The sequence below is a fragment of the Alternaria hordeiaustralica genome (assembly GCF_023758085.1).
Source record: "Alternaria hordeiaustralica strain BMP 2776 chromosome Unknown scaffold_43, whole genome shotgun sequence".
Taxonomy (NCBI): domain Eukaryota; kingdom Fungi; phylum Ascomycota; class Dothideomycetes; order Pleosporales; family Pleosporaceae; genus Alternaria; species Alternaria hordeiaustralica.
In genome coordinates, this window is record NW_026056815.1 from 107,349 (window position 1) to 126,696 (window position 19,348).

The window sequence follows — 19,348 nt, forward strand, 5'->3', positions numbered from 1 at the left end:
TGCCTACATCAGGTATTTCTTAGCATGAATGCGGCACTTGATCGATACCTAGGTAGCTAGAAGGCAGCCGGTTGTGTATTCAGACCCCTCCGCCCCACCCCAACACAACATACACTATCAGACCCAATACTGCATCCCATCCCAGAGCTTTCACTGCGTATCCGCCATTTACTAATGCTCCCACGACGCTGCCAGGAGTGAGGTCCTTCCTCATCATCGCCGCATTTGCAACCGCAAATCCACCAGACACGGTGATACATTTAACAACATCTGCATCCCTCAAGCTCATAGCCGAAAAGTGGGGAAGCAACAACACGGCGCGAGTTACAAGAAGTAGACCGCTGAAGACTGAGTTGGATCGCAGAGCTGGAAGTGCGAGTAGAGCGGCGTTGAGAAGAATGTTCGGGATTTGCAGCGTTGCTATCGGCTTGCGACGTTTGGTCGTAACAGCGGCTTTGGGTTCTTGTTTTGCGACTGCAATATCCGGAGATGAAAGATGGAGTTGGATCAGGAATAGCGAAACTGTAAAGGAAATGGGTAGGATCTGGCCGAGCAGGATGTACGTGCGCACCACCGACGTGTCGTATCTGCGCGTTCTCGCTATATGTACGTTAGTACCTTCTCGCGCGTGTGTATCGAGCATTACCTACCCTTTTGCGCCATATAAATATTCCAAAACCACGTCGCCAGAATCGCAGCCTGCGTCCACACCGCGTTCGGCGCGTCTTTGACCAGATCCTGCGCGAAATCTTGGAACAAAGTCGACTCCAGCATCCATCTCTTCGCCTTCCCCACGCTGACATTACTGAAGTTCCTGCTCTCATCACCGCTCCATTCCAGGTAGTGCGCGATCAGGAACATGAGCATGTGGTAGGATAATGTCGCGAAGCTGATCGAAGCGAGGAACGCGTAGATCTTGATGTGGCGCGCTCGCGCTGCTTTTGCTGCATTGAGCTTCTCATCTTTTGACGGGCTAGAAGTGTTGAATATGGCTGTGTATTGAGCGTAGAGCGAGTAGCTGATCTTGATGGTCGCGTAAAGTGCCGCGACGATGTAGGAGAGGAAGATGGTGGTGCCGATGTAGCTGTTGGGTGGTGTGGCGTAATACACCAGCGCGTCGTACCCAGGGATTTCCATCTTGCGCGTTTATGCTGGCGAGGTATTATTGCTAGAAAAACAGTACCAGAGAAATTAATGGGCGACGTATATATCATTGCGGCCAGACGCGAGGTTTCAAAAGTGTGCGATGATGCCTGACGTCATGACACAGTTGGTGTCTGAGAAATCGGGCGACGCGACACTTCGGCGTCTCTCTCCTCCGTCAACCCACACGCGCGACATCACGAAATGCGGTCGCGTTCATCTTTGCGCGCTGTGTAGGAGTCATCGTCCCAGCCATCTCTCGCGTTGCTTGATGGTTGCGCCGGGCCGCCCCCAGAATCTAGGATGCCTGACTACCTAGTCCAGGTAGCCGTGGAGGCTGCAACGCAGCACAAAGTAACAACTCAACGATGTTATGCGGCATGTAGCCGTCAGAGTGTGGGATGCGACTCATTCTGCGAGCTTTGAAAATCTCGAATGGTCGAATAAAACAAGTACTGACTGTAACGTACTTACCAAAAAAAGAGAAAGGCTCGTCAATGGGAACAGCTTCAAACGAGTTATGGGGCTCTCAACACCGTGATCCGGACCCTTTTGATGGTACGACCCCCGCAGTTTGTGACTCATGAGCTCGAAGTTTGGCACGACCATTGGGGGCCTATCATACCTCTGTGGTAGGAACTTCCCCACCCAAGGTTGTAACAGGCAGCAGCCGGCCGGTCAAGTATATCAGGAACGTACGCGCTGTTTCTTGACAGACACCAACAACTTTTCCTCTCATCCCATCAATCCTCGAACAAGAACAGCAACGATGCGCCACGTGTGCGGTTGTTACATCTCCCATCCCGGAACGCGGGAGCGAACGTACCTCCCCCAAATTAAGGTTGACGCCCACACGACGATCATCTCCACGGCCGCCCGCACTACCTTGACGCAGACATTCGTGAACCGGTCCCAGGAGTCATTGGATGAGATTCGATATGCCTTTCCGTTGTTCGACGGCGTCAGCGTTGTCGAGTTCTTCTGCCAAATCGGCGAGCGTACCATCTACGGCCTAGTCAAGGAGAAGAACGAAGCCAAGAAGACCTACGAAAAGGCCAAGGAGAAAGGCGAAGCCGCAGCGCTCCTCGAACGACTAGATGAGGCGGCGGATGTCTTCTCAACTGCTATCAGCAACGTTCCCGGAGGCGCATCTGTGCATGTGTCCATCAAATACATCCAAGAGCTGAAGCACGATGCCGAAGTCGATGGAATTCGTCTTACCATCCCTGCGTCTATCTCGCCCCGTTACGGATCCTATCCCGGAAAGCTGCAAGAGACATCGGCCGAGATTGATTCGAAGGGTATCTCCATTACCGTGGATGTCAAGATGGCAGAAGGTATTCCTATCAAGAAGGTCATCTCGCCATCACATCCCATCGAAGTAACGCTTGGATCGCTTTCAACAAGTACCATAGATGAGGAAGCCTTGCTCTCGCAAGGTTCAGCCACGCTTTCCCTAGGTACTACAGGTCTAGACAAGGACTTCGTATTACAGGTGGTTGCAAAAGACGTCGGCGTACCTCAGGCGATCCTGGAGACCCACACAACGCTCGCCAATCAGCGAGCATTGATGACCACACTGGTACCGAAGTTCAACCTCAAGTCGCAAAAGCCTGAGATCATCTTCATTGCGGATCGATCGGGTAGCATGGGCGATCAGATCCCCACGCTGGTGTCGGCACTCAAGGTCTTCTTGAAATCGATCCCTATCGGCTGCACGTTCAACATCTGTTCATTCGGTAGCAGTCACTCGTTTCTTTGGAAACAGAGTCAGTTGTATGGCCAAGATACACTGGAGGAGGCTATTCGACATGTAGAAGCGTTCGGGGCCAATTTTGGCGGGACCGAGACCCTCACAGCGGTCAAGGCCTGTTTCGAAGCTCGCAACACCGAACTTCCTACCGAGCTCATGCTACTTACCGATGGCGACATTTGGGCTCAAGACCAGCTGTTCGATTACATCTCCAAAAACACGAAGAATGGCAACGTCCGTGTCTTCCCCATCGGTATAGGCGGAGGTGTGTCTAGTGCGCTCATTGAAGGCGTCGCGAGGGCCGGAAGAGGCTTCGCTCAGATGGTTGCAAATAACGAAAAGCTTGATAGCAAGATTGTTCGCATGCTGAAGGGTGCACTCACCCCTCATATCCAGGACTACCGTCTCGAAGTCAAATACGAAGATGACAGCGTCGAGTCTGTTGCCGACAACCTTCGTATTAACCTTCACCTGGACAACGATAACGACGACAAGCAAACCAAAGCCCCAGACGCCGACGCGAAGCCCATCTCGATCTATAATCCGGACGCAGCGGAAGAGCATCCCAAGGACGGCGAGTCAAAGGACATCTTCGCGGGCCTACCGGAACTTAAGCGCCCGACGCTTTTGCAGACACCTCACGAGATACCAGCGCTCTTCCCGTTCAATCGCACCTGTGTCTATCTCCTCATGTCTCCAGAGTCATCACATTTGCAACCAAAGAGTGTTGTCCTCAAGGGCACCTCACCCCAAGGCCCGTTGGAGCTCGAAATTCCGGTCGAAGTCCGCAAAGAGACTGACGAGATGATTCATCAACTTGCTGCACGTAAAGCAACACAGGAGCTCGAAGATGGTCATGGATGGCTATCCGAGGCTACCGTTGGCGATACTGACGTCCTGCTCAAGAACAAATATAGCTCCCAGTATCTGTTGCTTCAGAGACGAGAGGCTGTTCGTCTTGGAGTCGAGTTCCAGGTCGGCGGCAAGTACTGTTCATTTGTAGCTGTAGAGTCTAACGAGGCCGAAATCGTCGACAAACGCCAAAAAGCTCTGGAATCGACAATCAAACGGAGTGATCTAGCGGATGACGATGACTGGGAGGTCGTGGAGCATGGCCAAGCATGCAGATCACCAGTAGCCGCTTCTTATGGTGGCGATACCCGATTTGGCAGTGGACCTGCATCCGCGTCGGCGAGTTCTGGACCCTCCCCTATGTTCCGTGGAGGCTACGGCGGCGGTCCCTTTGGCCGTACTGGCGGCGGGCGAGGCGGGCGAGGCGGCGGAGGCGGACAAGGCGGGCACTTCCAAGCCAGAAACATGGCTGCTGGCTCTGCACTATTTGGTATGAATAACGCAGTGGACGATTCCGACTCTGACCAAGACATGGGTTTTGGATGTTTCGAGAAAGCCAGTGCAGCACCCATGGCTCATCCTGGCCAACCGTCAGCGCTGCGCACGTTATCTCCCGCGCAAGTATTAGAACCAAGGGGTCGGTTTGGTTCGTCGAAACGGTCGAGTCGGTCGGCCATGGGCCCCTCCTTCTCTCCACCACAAAGGCAGAAAGTACAGGAAGAGACCGGCACCCTCCTTCAGCGCCTCATCGCACGGCAGTCCTTTGAAGGGTCATGGGAAGCTATCGATAAGCTTCCGTTTGATGAGATGAAGCTCGACCGTGACGCCGCTAGCTCATCGAAAGCCAAGCTCAACGGGCCAGAATCAGAGCAACTTCTGGCTACTGCAATCGTAGTTTTGTTTCTGGAGAAGAAGATGCAGGGTGAGGAGGACACTTGGGAGTTGGTTGTTGAAAAGGCGCGCGCTTGGCTTGGAAGCGAGGTGGCGGAGGAGGTGCTCGCCCGGGTATGGCAGCTGGCTGAGGGTGTTGTTGCGAAGACTTCAACAACACCTCAGAGCATACACAAACGTTGGGTTGACTAAATTGTGAGATCTTATCGTTATGTAGGCTGCAGGCCTGTTTAGTTTCATGGTATACAAAGTAAAACCTTTAAGGCAACGTGCTATCGCTCTGGCTGTCAGCACTGTAGCTAAGCTTACAATAGAAGCATGCTCCATCGAATTCATTCCATCTGATTCGCTACTACACTTAATTTATCGATGTTTCCTCTCGCTCTTTGTGAACCATCAACGTGGAGCTAGACATGATGTCTCGTGACCCATCCTCTGTATACGCCTCATAGCGTCTTCGCAGCTTTGCATTCCATTCTTCCACCAATATGTTGGCCCATCTTTCTGGTATTACGGGTACCGCTAACGCGATAAGATACATCCCAATGCGCGCGAAGTAGTTGTCGCGTAGTTCTCGATAAGTCGCTGCGCAGTGCTCCATGTTCAGTGCGAGAACGATGAGGGGAATGGAAACGCTGAGAGAAATGCCGACTGTGGGGATGTATTAGCGAGAGGAGGCATAATGAAAGCGCCAATGGGGAACGTCACTTACATAATAACCCAGTAACGATGCCGAGCGGCCAGTTGGTCTCTCCAGTGACATTGTCCTTGGGAAAAGCGGCAATGCCGATTGCAAAGAAGGATGACATGAAGGACAAGGGAAGAAACACTATGGTCACGATCGTGAATACCAAGATCGTCTGCAAATTGTGAGCCGCGGAAAACAAAACAATATGGAGATTGCTCACATTTCCTTGTTTACTCGCCGCAACTGTTGTTTCACGAGCTTCTCGTGCTTCCCAGGCATTTGCAGCCTTTTGTTTGAGGTCCATCAAAGTATTGATCTGTTGTGACTTAGCTCGGTTCTGCTCTTCGCAATGTCCGCCATACCTTCTCCTGTATTGTGCGACTGTGACCTTCAAGCTTCTTGAAGTCATCTATGTCGGCTTTGATGAGAACCTCTGCAGCTGACGAGCCTAGGAAAGTGAATCCTTCCGCCTTCCGTCGCTGCTTGATGACCGTCCGTTGTATGTCTAGTACCGAAAGAATGATGTTGATCTCATCGAGGATGTCCTTTATCTCAACTAGGAGCTTCACCTCCTCGCGGATATCCAGAAGATCGACGAGAAGTTTGTTCTTTTTCTCTTCGTAGTACTTGTTGGTCGCTTTGAGCTGCATAAGATGTGTGGATCCGCGTTGGAACGCTCGAAAGAGCCGACTCTCATTGTCGTCCTTCTACAGTCAGCCATAGTGAGCAGAGTATTACTTTCAAAACTTACTATCGTTCCAACACTCTCTTCGAACATCTGGAAGAAGCGGAGCGGCTCCGCATCTAGTAGTCGATCAAAAACACTGCAGCAGGTCTCCAATATGCGTGAAGTAAGGTCTTCCGGTTTACGGATGGGATATCGTTTGCGGTGCGTCGGATCCAAGACTAGTAGTCTAAGATCGTCCATAACGCGGTGCGCATGCTGGCCCGTCCCTGTTCTGCTTGGGAAGCAAGATATGACGTAGTGGTCCTGAGGCTCTTCCTCCAGAGAGCTTCCATTTTTCATGCCCATCTGCTCACGGTTTGTTCGAATTTCAGACGCCTTGTCTTGAGCTTTGTATGGGGACGGTTTCTGATGAGTAGACCAAAGCCAAAGTTGATCCACCATAAGAATGTTGTGCCGAGTCTCGGATTTCATCTGTTTTGCCCATCGAGACACTACCTGGTCCATGTCGCGCTCTTTCGTGTTGTCAAGCATATGGTAGTAGTACTGGTCCAACGTCCTGCATCATTAGCAGATATACTCAAGCAAACGAGTAGCAACTTACCGTCGGATATGCAGAGCTGGAGGGTCATGTAGGTATGCGGTGACCAATGCCTTTTCTTCTTCTTCCAGATCATCAGGATCGTCCGCGTCATAGGTGTCTGAGAAATCGGAGTCACAATCGTCAGATGATGGTTGGAAATTCAGACTGTGTCTGACAGGTACTTGTAGAAGTTCGGGTTCTTTTGACGATAGTTTGTGCGACATATTGCGTAGGACTTCCATTGTCACTGATCCTGCTATGTTCGCATCGGTGGTATTTTGCAGTGAGTGCTGTTGGTCGACCTCATGAACATATTCCGTCCGTCTTTCGTGTCGCATGTTGGCTTCATAGCTCAAGAAAGGGATCTAAGCACGTCAGCACTACTCATCAAAAAGCTATGATACGAAGCATACAAAGATTGAATTATGATCACTCGTTCCGATGTGAGGTGTTATGGCTCGCTGTTTTATTCAGTAAACGTGGGAACAGCTACACACGTAACGCACGTTGCTCAAAGATCCTGTAACAGATCGCCTCGTTTCCTGCCATATAGCGGGATGTAGGCCTAGCTTCGAAAACAGATCCTGACCTAGGTTAACGCTAGTAATCGGAATCAACACGCTACATACCTCGACCCAAACCATCTGTGATAAGTCAGCGATGTGCAAGAGGATTCCAGATGGGCTGTGAACCTACGTTGTTTTCTGGAACATGCACCCAAGTACAGACTGGTACTTTCGCGGCAAGCTCTTTGGGCCTCACCTGCCCAAGGATATCTTTCAAAGGGGTGCTTCCGTACAGGAGCGCTTCGACAGAAATGTTCACACTCCAATGCTTGTCGCTAGATTTTGACACATACACTTCCGTGACCGTGACTTGATAATTCTTGCAGGCTAACTTACCTTCTTTCGAAGTGGGTGGTCGACCGTTACCAATCCTCTGGGCGCTGGGACGATGATCTGGTCCTCTCACCACGCGACTACGCAACATTTTCGCTATGTGCCTACGGGATTTATGTCTCTCGGCAAGGGCTTTTGGCGTTCGCTTGTGTGTGTTTTCCACTGCAATATCTGCGCCATGGTGCAACAAAGCCGTGATGATCGTCTCCTTTCCGTTGCGGACTGCGTGATGGAGTGGTGTATTCAGCTGGCTATCACGTACGTTGACATCCAGCCCGTCGACGTTGAGAAGGCTGTGAACAAGTTTCTCATGATTGAGTCGTACGGCAATTTGAAGTGGCGTTTGGTGCCTATTTGACATGATCAGTTATTACTCAAAGTGCATCTCATGGAGTGCACCCGGCTTACTAATATGTCCCAGAAGACATACTTTGTAGCACGGTACAAGGTCGCACTATATCGACTCGAAATCCCCGAAGCTAAGAAAGACCTGTACACTTACAGCCTGTCACGCAGATTGGGGTTGACACCCTCTTTGAGTAGGGCGTCTACCTCCCTTGGGTTGTTGTCGATGGACGCTCGCAGAAGACCAAACAATTGGACATTGGCCTTCATTAGCATTGTCAATCGCATGAAGTCCACGTCGTCGAGAGCGGCAAACTTGAGCACGTGTGCCGCATCCCGGGAGAACATCAAGGTACGGGTCGGAGTGCCCAAGAGTTCGCTAATTGAGCCCTGACCAGTCCCTTGATCATCTCCTTGGGCGTAAATCTGGGTTATTGGAAACCCGATCGCGATATTCTTGATGTTTGATGAACTCTGATTCCCACGTAGTAGACCTCTAGACGCGTCTTGTTGCCCTTGTCGTGAAGATACTAAGCTGGTCTTAGCCTTCTCGCGCATCTGGCTCATGGAAGCGCTGCTGAGGAGGTCATTGAAAACCTTTCCATTGGGCTTCACTTCATGGATCTTGGTAAACGATCGAGCGCACTTTTCAGGACCAGAAAGTGAACAAGAGAAGAAAAACACTCCCGCGGTATGGGGTAAGACGTTCGAGGCCAAAACAGGGCTAGGAATAAGCGATACGAGCGCGTGCAGTATGATTAAGCAGCCGAATGAGTGACCAAGAAACACAATGGGTGCTTGACGCTGTTCTCGTAGTTGACACAAACGCTCATGGAGTTGCTGCGCTGCAGCCTCGAAATCAGGTACGGTAGAGAGCATGGAAGACAAGTCAAAGCCGACAGTGATAACCCGGCTGCCAGGCAATCGTTTTTGCAGCATGTTCTCATCCTGTATCCAGCTGACGGGTCGAGGATTGACGCTCTCAAAGGTTATGCGGTTTTGGGTGTTCGTGAAAATGGTCGGCAAAACTTGATGATGCATTTTTCCAATATCTGTTCGTGCACGGCGAATCGGCTGCGTTGGAGCGTTACTAAGGCTTGCCACGTGAGGCTTGGCTTGGTGTCGGAAAGCGTCTAGGTCAATATCGGCGTCCGTAGACGTGTCACACAAGCCGGAGTTGTATAGATAGACTACCACAATATCGACGAGGTGCCCGCTCTCTGGCCAAGGCGAACACCGTGAACGCATCTTCCATCCACCTTTCGGGCCCGCGTCGATGCGACTCCATGGCTGTGGTGTTGGGTGGACCTTTGGCTTCGCGAACGCGTTCAAATTTGGCTCCCTGGTGAGGTCTTGTACGGAGACATTACTAAAGCTATGTCGTCGTAGACGGATAGCGGGCCTCAGTGTATTCTCGAGATTATTCACCGGCGCGAAACGTGCCTCCTGCCCTAATGGAAGTGCTTTCTTCAACGATGGTTTCTCGGTGAAACCTGCAGACGCGTTGGATTCGTCTGGCTGATGAACAACGATTTGGGGTACCGTGTGGTCCGTCAGCAGCTCATCACCAACGTCAAGTTCCAGTTTGTCGTCCTCGTCTCTTGAAGAGGCGCCGCAGATTGAGTCTAGCTCTTCCGGGCGAAAGAAATCGACCTGAGAGATTGGGTTGGCTTTGTATCTCTCTTCCCAATCTTCAAGAACCTTCCTCGCAGCATCCCCCCTCCCCGGGCTAGTTCCATATTGGCGATGGCCATCGTAGAACAAAGGTTCAAGATCGATGCGCGGTCTTCCCGGCGTGTTGAGCTCATCGTGCGATGTGACTATGATGTCAGGAAATTCGCTAATCTCATCTGATCCCCGGCCTGCTGGAGTCTCATTAGCCCCGTTACAATTTGGGATGGACGCAAGCTACTAGGTAATACTGCGCTATCTGAGCAATCCTTACCTGAATTGTACTCCATGCTGACAGACATGTAGAGTGTATACAGCTCGAATCGATGGAACGCGAAGCATTCTGCTAATACTCCCCGTGCCGTGCCGCTGCATGGAGAACAATTGGGGGCTGATTTCCTGTTGCGTCACTGGACGACTGGCGCCACAATCAAGCAGGATAGAGTGCGATCGGCGATCGGCGGGGCATATCAGGCTATGAGAATACCGAAAGGAAGTCTCGCGGGATGAGAGAAATGCACATGATGAGGCATGAGAGATGATTTGGACCTCAAGGTGTTCAGCGTTGAAGCCAAAGGGTGTGAAGGTGGAATGCGCTCGCTGGGCGGTTCCGAGATCGGAAGTCTTCGTTCCGACGCTTCGGGCCGCACCTTTGGTTGCAGAAGCGCCGCCTCCTCGTCACCACTATCGCAATCTACCAATACTAGAACAAGGATCGACTGCCGAAATGATATCAGGTACCCGCCTGGAAAGCTTACCGGACAGGAGGCCGTCTGCACCTACTGCAAAACTCCGAGACGCAGACGTACGCGCCACCTTTCCTTCACTCCTATCCGTACACCTTCCTCTCCTTGATGCTAATACCAACGCCCTTCATCGTACACTGAAACCAACCGCCAATTTTCGGCTCTCCCGTCACCTCCAAATCGCATTGCATAACCAAACGAGCCAATGTCTTGACAACGAAGAACCTCGCGAGATGCTGTCCAGGGCAGCTTCTACCTCCACCCCCGAATCCCATCCACATACTGTCCATTCTGCCAATCTCCTTCATCTTGTCCTTGCTACCACCAGGAAGCCATCTATCTGGGTCAAACTTATTTGGATTTGCGAAGACCTCAGGATCAAAGTGTGAAGCCCAGAGGTTAGTCCCGACCGTAGTCCCGGGTGGAAGGTAGGTATCGCATAGTGTAGCTCCGGAAGCGGGCACGAGGCGAGGGATGTACCATCCGAGCGTAGGCCAAATCCTCATGCTTTCTTTCATAATGGCGAGGAACAATGGTACCTTCTGGATCATTTCGGAGTATTTGGTATTCTTTGAGATGCCCTGACTTTCCATATCTTTGCGTAGGCGGGCGAGAATGGCTGGCGACTTGTACGTATGGTAGATGACCGAGGAGAGTGTAAACATGAGTGTGTCGTGTCCGGCACCGAAGTTGGTAAGTGCGATTGAAAGAACCCAGGAAGGAGGGAAACGCGCTTCTTTGTCATGATGGAGGCGCATCAAAGTAGCAAGCATATCCGTCTCTTCAATGCCATCCACGTGTTGCTCCATAGTCTCCGTATCTGTCCCTTGGTCATGGAAGAGACCTGGACGGTCACCAGGGAACTTAACATCTCTCGTGCTTTCCAGTGCTTTCAACCTCTGCATGATGGTCGGAGCAGAGAAGCTGAAGACGGGCCAAACCTTCGGTAGTCTTACACCCAAAAGTAGCGACGCGGGTAGGACCAGCAACATGCCGACTTTGGGAATCGCATGCATCAGGTTTACGAACCCTGGGAAGATGCCAATCACAGTGAAGCATTGCCATAACGCATCGCTGGCATCTCCGTTCCCTTCGTCACTGCCCTTCTCCGTGTATCCTGGTCTCTTGCCAAGAGTGAACTGGCTCATAGACTCCAAGGAGAATATATGAGTCCATTCCGCAAGATCGACCTCTTTCCCTCCAAACTCTTTCAGCCTGCCAACGAACTGATCGATGTAGGCATCAAGTAATCCCTCATGTTTTTCTAACCCCGCAATGCTGTAGGCCGGCCCAATGGCTCTTCTTTGCCTGCGATACTTCTCCATGTTGGTTTCTGTCAGCATATCGAGAACCTCCTCGGCGGGTTTCCGGCTTTTGTCAGGTGCGCCAGCTATGCGGTACCAATCCCCTTTCGTGAACGACGTCGCTGCTCCATAGACGGTTTTGATGGCGTTTTCGTCACACACTAGGACTTGGTCGGGTGCTATGCGCACAATCGGTCCATAATGCGCGTGCAACTTGGGGAAGTGGACGTGTGATTGTCCTTTTCGGACGTGCCATGCAAGCCATAGCTTACTGAATCGTGCAAAGAACGGACCGGGAACGTTGCGTAACGGGTGGAAGAAGATTCTGTAAGTCGTTATGTAGACAAAGTATGCCAGTAACAGAGATTGCACCAAAGAGGCGGCAGAGAACATCTTTGCGTTCTACGAGCCCGTAGTGTAGCACGACATTCGCGGGGAAGCTGCGACGCTATATAGCTGGAGAGCTTGATAAGCATCAACGCAAGCTTTAGGACACCCACGCGATCCCTGTTGGTTGACGAAAATCTTCCCTAATTACCAAGCAATTGTTGGAATACTGCCGGCGGTACCTCGCGATGGCAAGGCTGGTGCTTGAATGGCCATACCGCTGGGCGCCTTGCGCAATTGCTCGCCTTACGCGGGGCTTGGAGATGACGACGCGAGCCGCGACGTGCAACGTTCTCTTATTGATCATCACCTACTCTCCTAATTTGGCTGGGCGTGTTTATTGTCATTGGAACTGCCGTGGCTCTGAAACGGCGTTGACGATGTGGTTCGGAGGTCGGACTGTTCACTGCACTGAGGTGTTGCTCCCGAGGTTGGGCGTAACCCGCTCTGAGACCTTTCCTCTTTGGGAATGGCGCCACCGACAGTCACTCCAGGGCTGGAACGCGCCTTCCCACCTGCACCAAGAATGCATCCTGATCAAACTTTGCTTCGATGCTGATACCCATACTCTTCATTAGTGACCACACCGAAGCTTCAAAGCCATTCAACCTAGTGCCGCGAAACCGCCGTGAGGCAACGCCACCTCAGCCTTTCACTAGAATTCCCGTGCTTCCCTGCGAACTCACTAGGATCATACATTTGTGCAGAAAACGGCCAATCTACTACCATGCAAAGGTCTCATCACTGCAATGAATACCAGGTGCATGAACGCTGGACCAACGTGGCAGATACTGAGTGGGCGGGGTTGGCTGCGGTTGCCCTCCGTTGTTACACAGCATGGAAGCCTGGGCAGGTATCACTAGCAGCCCGTCCCGCCGCTATCATTCATACTCAGAATAACTTTTGTTCCTCCTTGAAAGCAAAACTACAGTCTTTGATTCCACGTTCTTATCGTCGATAAGAAAACGTCACTCCAATGGCACCAAAGAAGAGTTCCAAACCTGCTTCATCAGCATTCAAATGTACTTCTTGTACAAAAGCATTCGCCAGTGCCATAGCCTTATCAGATCATTCTAGGTCTAAGCATGCGGTACCTACCACTGCGAGTGACAGCGCTTCTACTCCGGAGGTGATCAATCCCCCAGGCACGATTTCTCCGAAGAACGCCGAGTTCGAAGCCTCTCGTGTCGGGATAGCAACGACAATGGCTTGGACTACTCTCGCAACAGACACTGAGTCTTCATGTCATATAAGGATACCTTCGTGGTCGAATGCCGAAGATGTGTCCTCCACGCCGCGACCATCCAAACAAATTACATTCATCAAGGAGCGCACCCAACAGAGAACCACACCACGACCAAAAGCCTCCAAACCACTAGTCCCCAATCCAAAAGCTTCGAACCCAAAAGCACCCCAATCAAAAGCTTCCCAGCCAAAAGCTCCCCAGCCAAAAGCTCCCCAACCAAAAGCTCCCCAGCCAAAAGCTCCCCAGCCAAAAGCCACCACACCAAACCCGCAACCCCCCAAAACACTCCCACCTCCAGATTGGACCGTCATCCCAGACATCAAACAATCCGCAGCACTTACAGCACTCATCTTACACTGCCACGCCCGTCCAGCTCTCACAGCCAATGAATATAAATTCGGAACAACGCTACCTATCCCTTACAAAACAACTCCAAAGCGCGCGGCCATATGCATCGACTGCGAGATGGTTAGCATAAACCCGAACAACACATCCTCATTAGCCCGCATCTCAGTAATCGACTACCTCACCAACGAGGTACTCATCGATACGCTCGTTCAGCCAACCGAACCTGTCACAGACTGGCGGACGAGATACAGCGGGATCACTAGACAGGCTATGGCGTCTGCGGTGTTGCAGGGGAAAGTCCTGAAAGGCTCGTCTGAAGCACGCGCGGAGCTGTTCAAGTACGTAGATAGCGACACTATCCTCGTCGGCCACGCATTACAGCATGACTTGTTAGCCCTGGGCATCCGACACGACCGCATCGTTGATTCAGCAATACTAGCCGCCGAGGCCGTAGGTCGGGGCGTGAAGAGACGATGGGGACTCAAAGACCTATCCAGTCAATTACTCGACATCAAGATTCAGGGTGGCGACAAAGTAGGCCATGATTCCGTTGAAGATGCGTTCGCAGCTAGGGAGGTAGTATTGTGGTGTATTGAGCAGCCGAATAAGTTGAGAATGTGGGGGCAGAGGAAGAGGAAGGAGTACTACGGCGGCAAAAGCAAGAAGACTAGTGTTAAGAAAGGGGTTAGTTCGAAGGGGTTTCGTCCGTCATCTTCGAGACCGGGGTGGTGTGGGTGCCTTGAGGATGATGAAGACGTGTTGACGTGGTCGGATGTAGCGGGGGATTGTGGGGATAGGAATTATGATCCCTGGTCGGACTAGACTGGTGGTAAGAGGCAGATCTCGCGTTGGGACGTAACGTTACGATCATTGTTGACGATGCCAAGACAACTTTGATATGTCATGTCGCGTAATCAAAGAAAGGACAGGGTACACGAGCTTGCAAGATATATATTTCAAGCTCACAGACGACACCCATCGTCCAAGAAACGACACACCTTTTTATAATACACTTATCTGAAAGATACCAGTCCTTAACAATGCCCACTATTCTCATCCATTTTCCCGTTGAACATCGAAGGAGAAGAAGGAGAAGACGCCAATGCATGCCAATTAATTTTGCCAGACTCGAATTGACTGAGAAACTTCGCACTCGCATTCGCACCGATTTCGCTCATGACCTCTGTAGAAACCGGGATTAACAACATGCTCAAAACGGGTAATGAGGTTACCTGTCTCCGAGCAGAGGTTGTGATTCGTGGCTGTCGCCAGCACCACCCTTCTTCTTCTTACCTCGCTTCTTCCTCTTCTTTTTGCTTGCGCCTTTGCCGCCGGCATGCGAAGACTCGGCTTCAGAGTGCTTCTCTCCATCCTGACCATCGACTTGGCTGCCGTTCGCTTTCTCCTCCGAGTCGCTGGAACTGGTAGTCTCCAAGACGATCTTCTTGATGCCATTGACATCGACAACGTTCTCAGAGATGCTACCGCTTCGAGCAGTGTGTCGCTTTTTCAAGGGACTGCGCGAGCGCGAGCGCATCGAGCGCAGAGAGGCAATGGTGCTGACCGAGCGTGCCCGTGACCTGTTCGTCTCGCCGTTCTCGTTGCGGTTGTCGACCAGGAGATGGGTGTTTTCGTCGTCTTCGTTCGCACCACCCTTTGGAGACGTAGGTTCTTCGTCATGTTCCCTCATACCCGAGCGACCAGATCTCCACGACATTCGGTCGCCACTTGGAGCCATGGTGCCATATCCCACGGCTACGCTGTGTACGCCGTCGCTGGCTTCGCGACCTGCCGATGCTAGCAAGCCCTCGCCAATACCACCCTCAGGCGCATGAGAATCCTGGGTTATTACACCCTCAGTCGGAGTTGCCTCGGTTGGGGCCTGGGAGTCTTCCGGTATCGTCTTGGGAATGTCAGGGGTCACGGCTGCCTGGCCGGGCTTGATCTTGACAGTGTTGATGCGAGTCTGCTTGGGTCTAGTCGCGACATTCGAAGGGCCAAGATGCTTCAGGTGCTGCATAACGGTCGGATCATCGCTGCGAAGAGGTGAACCAGCCCCTTTGCTGCCGCTGCTACGGCGACGAAGGAGAAAAGAGGGCTTGGGGTGGCCTTCAGGCATTTCGGGTAGAGAGGTCTTGCGTGGCGCCGGCTTGCCATTCTGCTCCGCGTCTGTTTCGGAGTCTACAGCTTGTGCTTCGGAAGGTTTGCGGGGAATATCGGTGACGACTTTGCCTCGAGGGACGCGGGCGCGAGGGGCGGGGGCCATGCGTCGGATCGCTTTGTGCACGTCGATGAATACGTCGGACTCGTCGATAATTTCCCTGGTCTTATTAGTACAAACTTGGTTGGAAGATCCGGCGACAACGTAGGCGCCAGAGTATTCTTCGAGGATGCACGACTTACTCTCCGATCAATTCTTCGATAACGTCCTCCAGAGTGACCACACCGACGGCACCGCGTGCCTCAGCGGGGAATTCAGAGACTAGCACCATGTGGGACTTGCCCTCCTGGAAGAAGTTGAGAATGTCAAGGCAGCTCGTTTCCGGGCGTGTCTCGGGTAGGGTGGCCAAAGCAAAGTCGCGTACACGTAGGGCATCCTCGGGGTCGTATGTGATGAGCATCTTGACCAGAAGCATACCAACGAAGTTGTTCTCGTTCTCAGGTGTATGGATAGGAATGCGGGAGTAGCCAGCGGAGAGGATGTTGTCCATCATCTTTTCGTCCAAGATAGTGTCGGACGACATGGTAAAGACGTCCTTCATGGGCGTCATGATGTTGCCGACAGCCTTGGCCTTGAGGTCCAGCACAGCGGTGATGATGGTGACTTCGTCTTCGTTCAGGCGCTCGTGCTCGAGTCCGAGCGACTGGTGCAGGCTGACGAGTGTCTTCAAGCCACCCTTCTTGTAAACGGTACCGTGGTCTTCTCCGAGGAGGTAATCGAGGAGTTTGGCAGTCGGCCAGGCGACGATGCCCATGATGTACATGAGGCCGAGGACGATGGGTGCCATGATGGCGCCGATTGGCAGACCATAGCGCACACAGATGGATTGAGGGACGACTTCACCGAAGATGACTGAGGCGTGTTAGACGTAAACAGAGTAGGTGAGAGAGAGGGTGCGCATACCAATGAGGACCGTGGAGCTGACAACGGCAGGCCATCCTCCGCCGAGGGACCTGTCCAGGACTATAGGAAGGGTTTCGTTGGTAATGACGTTACTCAGGAGTAGCGTTACCAGAACCCAGTGCTTGCCTCGCTCGAGCAGCTTCAGCACCTTGGCCGCGTTCTTGCGCTCGTGCTTCTCGCCGGATGAAGCAAGGACTTGGAGATAGATTTCGTCTTGGCCCATCAAGCTGGAGAGTCGCTGTTAGCGCGTTGTGACTCGACGGCGGGACTGCGATGTACTCACGCAATGGTTAGACCTGCAAACACACCACCGGCCAAGACAAGCGCGACGGCGATACCCAGGAGAAGCCAGCGCTCTCCATCGTTGTCCGTTGGGACCTCCTCCCCAGCGGTCTTGAAGGTCGCGTCGCCAAAGGGCATGGGCAACGCGGTCACCATGGGCGCGAAGGCGTGGAAGAGGCCGATGAAGGCGAGGCGAGCAGTCCGCATCGAGCCATTGGCTGCTGCGCGAGGACGAGGGGCGCTCATGGCCATGGGAAGCACCTCAGTGCGGGAAGATGAAGAGTGTCCGAGTCGGGGAGATGGACTGGCGAGAGAGGTGGATTCCAAGGTTTGTGGTGGGCGCGCAAATAATGATGCGGAAGCAGCGGTTTGGTGGGTCTGCGCACGGCCGGGATCTAGACGTATGATGCAGCCTCCCAAAGGCGACAAAGGCGCGTGCAGTCTTATTGTGTCAGACCTCAGCCCGTTGTATACACCCAGCGTAATTAACAGCAGCCTGTCCTTCTACCACGCAATAGCATCTGCCTCTGATCACAGCATGTGTACGCGTCTTCGGTACAAGGGGCCGGACACAAAGTTGACCCCGGGGCGAGGCTTCTTCCCGCTAGCCTGTATTGCTTTCCCCAGGCTCAAGACTAGGCGCCAAGTCCAACACGGTGCCGTCTTCCTACGATCGCAGCCGTCTTTGCCATACTCTGCAGTATACCCAAATGAAAGACAATCGCAAGCCCTGCGTATCACAATCGCACAGTGATTTAGGAGATTTGTCGCAAACCATCGAAGTTTGAACGCGCTAGTCTCCACCTGCCGTGCGAACCATTCTGGCGTCAATCGTCATTATGCAGCGCCTCCAGCCTTGGCAAGCTCCAAGTCACGTTACTGGCAGCCACATCACGTGCCTGCACCTTCCTCTCTCGGCGCTCGCCCGCTAAACTCCGCAACGTTTGAAACCTGGAGAGCCGCTGGTAGCCGCGGCATACACCCGCACAACCGTCGGCTCACATGTTTGTGCCCAGCATGACTTTATTGCATGTACCTTTTCTGGGGTTCTGGGGAAACTCGTTGCTCTCATTTCTATAGACATGGCTGGTAGAACACCATCAATCCGCGCATTGTCGCGCTATCTGCTTCGCCCGCAAGCACCACTCCGACCCCGCTGTCAACACCACCTTCAACGCAAACAATACTCCTCTGCCGCACCTGGCGCACGCCTCAATGGCACAGTAGAGTACGATGTAACCCCCATTCTCCACCACACCGCCAAATCCTCACTTGCGAATCCCGAGTTCCCTGCAGAAATACAGAAAGGCCAGACGAAGCGCATAAACCTCTATACCGCCGTCAACGAAGCCCTGCGATATGCATTGCAAACAGACGAACGCGTCATGGTGTTCGGAGAAGACGTGCAATTTGGCGGTGTCTTCCGGTGTACCATGAACCTCGCTGGAGATTTCGGCACAGAGCGCGTCTTCAACACTCCCTTGAGCGAGCAGGGACTCGTGGGATTCGCTATAGGAGCAGCTGCAGAGGGCATGAAGCCGGTGGCCGAAGTTCAGTTCGCAGACTACGTCTTCCCTGCCTTTGACCAAATACACAATGAGGCGGCCAAGTACAGATACCGGTCGGGGAGCACTGGCGTCAACTGTGGGGGACTAGTCATCCGCATGCCATCAGGCAGTGTCGGACATGGCGCACTGTAAGACATCAAAGTATTTTATACGGACTTTCGCTGACACGTCACTAGCTACCACACACAATCCCCAGAAGCCCTCTTCACTCACACGCCCGGTCTACGCGTCGTCATACCCCGCTCACCCGTCCAGGCCAAAGGCCTACTCCTCTCCGCAATACGCTGTCAAGACCCCGTCATATTCATGGAGCCCAAGATACTATACCGCGCTGCTGTCGAGCACGTACCCGTCGACGCGTTCTACCTCCCGCTCGACAAGGCTGAAGTCCTCAAAACAGGCAAAGACGTAACGATCGTGTCGTACGGCACACCATTATACACATGTTCAGCGGCGATAGCAGCAGCAGAGAAGGACTTTGGGTGCAGCGTTGAGCTGATAGATCTGCGGACAATATACCCTTGGGACCGAGAGACGGTCCTGGAAAGCGTGAAGAAAACTGGGAGGGCGATTGTGGTACATGAGAGTATGATGAATGCCGGTGTGGGGGCTGAGGTCGCTGCTACGATCCAGGAGAAGGCTTTCCTCAGATTAGAGGCGCCTGTGAAGAGGGTGACTGGGTGGGCGACGCATACCGGGCTTATGTTCGAGCAGTTCGTTATTCCGGATGTTACTAGTGAGTTGCGGCGTATTGACATGTGGGTGCTCTATTTTACTGACATTGACAGGGGTCTACGATGCGATCAAGAAGACTATAGACTACTGAATCAATC

General features: G+C 52.6%; 6 protein-coding genes across 6 annotated transcripts; 2 read left to right on the forward strand and 4 right to left on the reverse strand.

The window, feature by feature from the left end:
• Positions 1–79: 79 nt before the first annotated feature.
• J4E84_010594 (uncharacterized protein) lies at positions 80–1,137 on the reverse strand (the record flags this gene model as incomplete). Its single annotated transcript, XM_049393149.1, has 2 exons — positions 80–600; positions 651–1,137. 2 exons carry the CDS (start codon positions 1,135–1,137, stop codon positions 80–82), a joined length of 1,008 nt encoding a protein of 335 aa, XP_049239141.1.
• A 775-nt stretch (positions 1,138–1,912) lies between these two features.
• On the forward strand, positions 1,913–4,831 carry J4E84_010595 (uncharacterized protein; the record flags this gene model as incomplete). The annotated part of the gene is made up of 1 exon (XM_049393150.1): positions 1,913–4,831. One exon carries the CDS (start codon positions 1,913–1,915, stop codon positions 4,829–4,831), a length of 2,919 nt encoding a protein of 972 aa, XP_049239142.1.
• Positions 4,832–5,653: 822 nt separating this feature from the next.
• Positions 5,654–6,819, reverse strand: J4E84_010596 (uncharacterized protein; the record flags this gene model as incomplete). Its single annotated transcript, XM_049393151.1, has 3 exons — positions 5,654–6,034; positions 6,079–6,571; positions 6,617–6,819. 3 exons carry the CDS (start codon positions 6,817–6,819, stop codon positions 5,654–5,656), a joined length of 1,077 nt encoding a protein of 358 aa, XP_049239143.1.
• A 1,173-nt stretch (positions 6,820–7,992) lies between these two features.
• Positions 7,993–11,953, reverse strand: J4E84_010597 (uncharacterized protein; the record flags this gene model as incomplete). The annotated part of the gene is made up of 3 exons (XM_049393152.1): positions 7,993–8,484; positions 9,148–9,704; positions 10,540–11,953. 3 exons carry the CDS (start codon positions 11,951–11,953, stop codon positions 7,993–7,995), a joined length of 2,463 nt encoding a protein of 820 aa, XP_049239144.1.
• Positions 11,954–14,769: 2,816 nt separating this feature from the next.
• J4E84_010598 (uncharacterized protein) lies at positions 14,770–17,199 on the reverse strand (the record flags this gene model as incomplete). Its single annotated transcript, XM_049393153.1, has 4 exons — positions 14,770–15,862; positions 15,945–16,614; positions 16,666–16,892; positions 16,949–17,199. The coding sequence occupies 4 exons, from the start codon at positions 17,197–17,199 to the stop codon at positions 14,770–14,772; spliced, it is 2,241 nt and encodes a 746-aa protein (XP_049239145.1).
• Positions 17,200–18,029: 830 nt separating this feature from the next.
• J4E84_010599 (uncharacterized protein) lies at positions 18,030–19,341 on the forward strand (the record flags this gene model as incomplete). The annotated part of the gene is made up of 3 exons (XM_049393154.1): positions 18,030–18,643; positions 18,692–19,251; positions 19,304–19,341. The coding sequence occupies 3 exons, from the start codon at positions 18,030–18,032 to the stop codon at positions 19,339–19,341; spliced, it is 1,212 nt and encodes a 403-aa protein (XP_049239146.1).
• Positions 19,342–19,348: the final 7 nt, after the last annotated feature.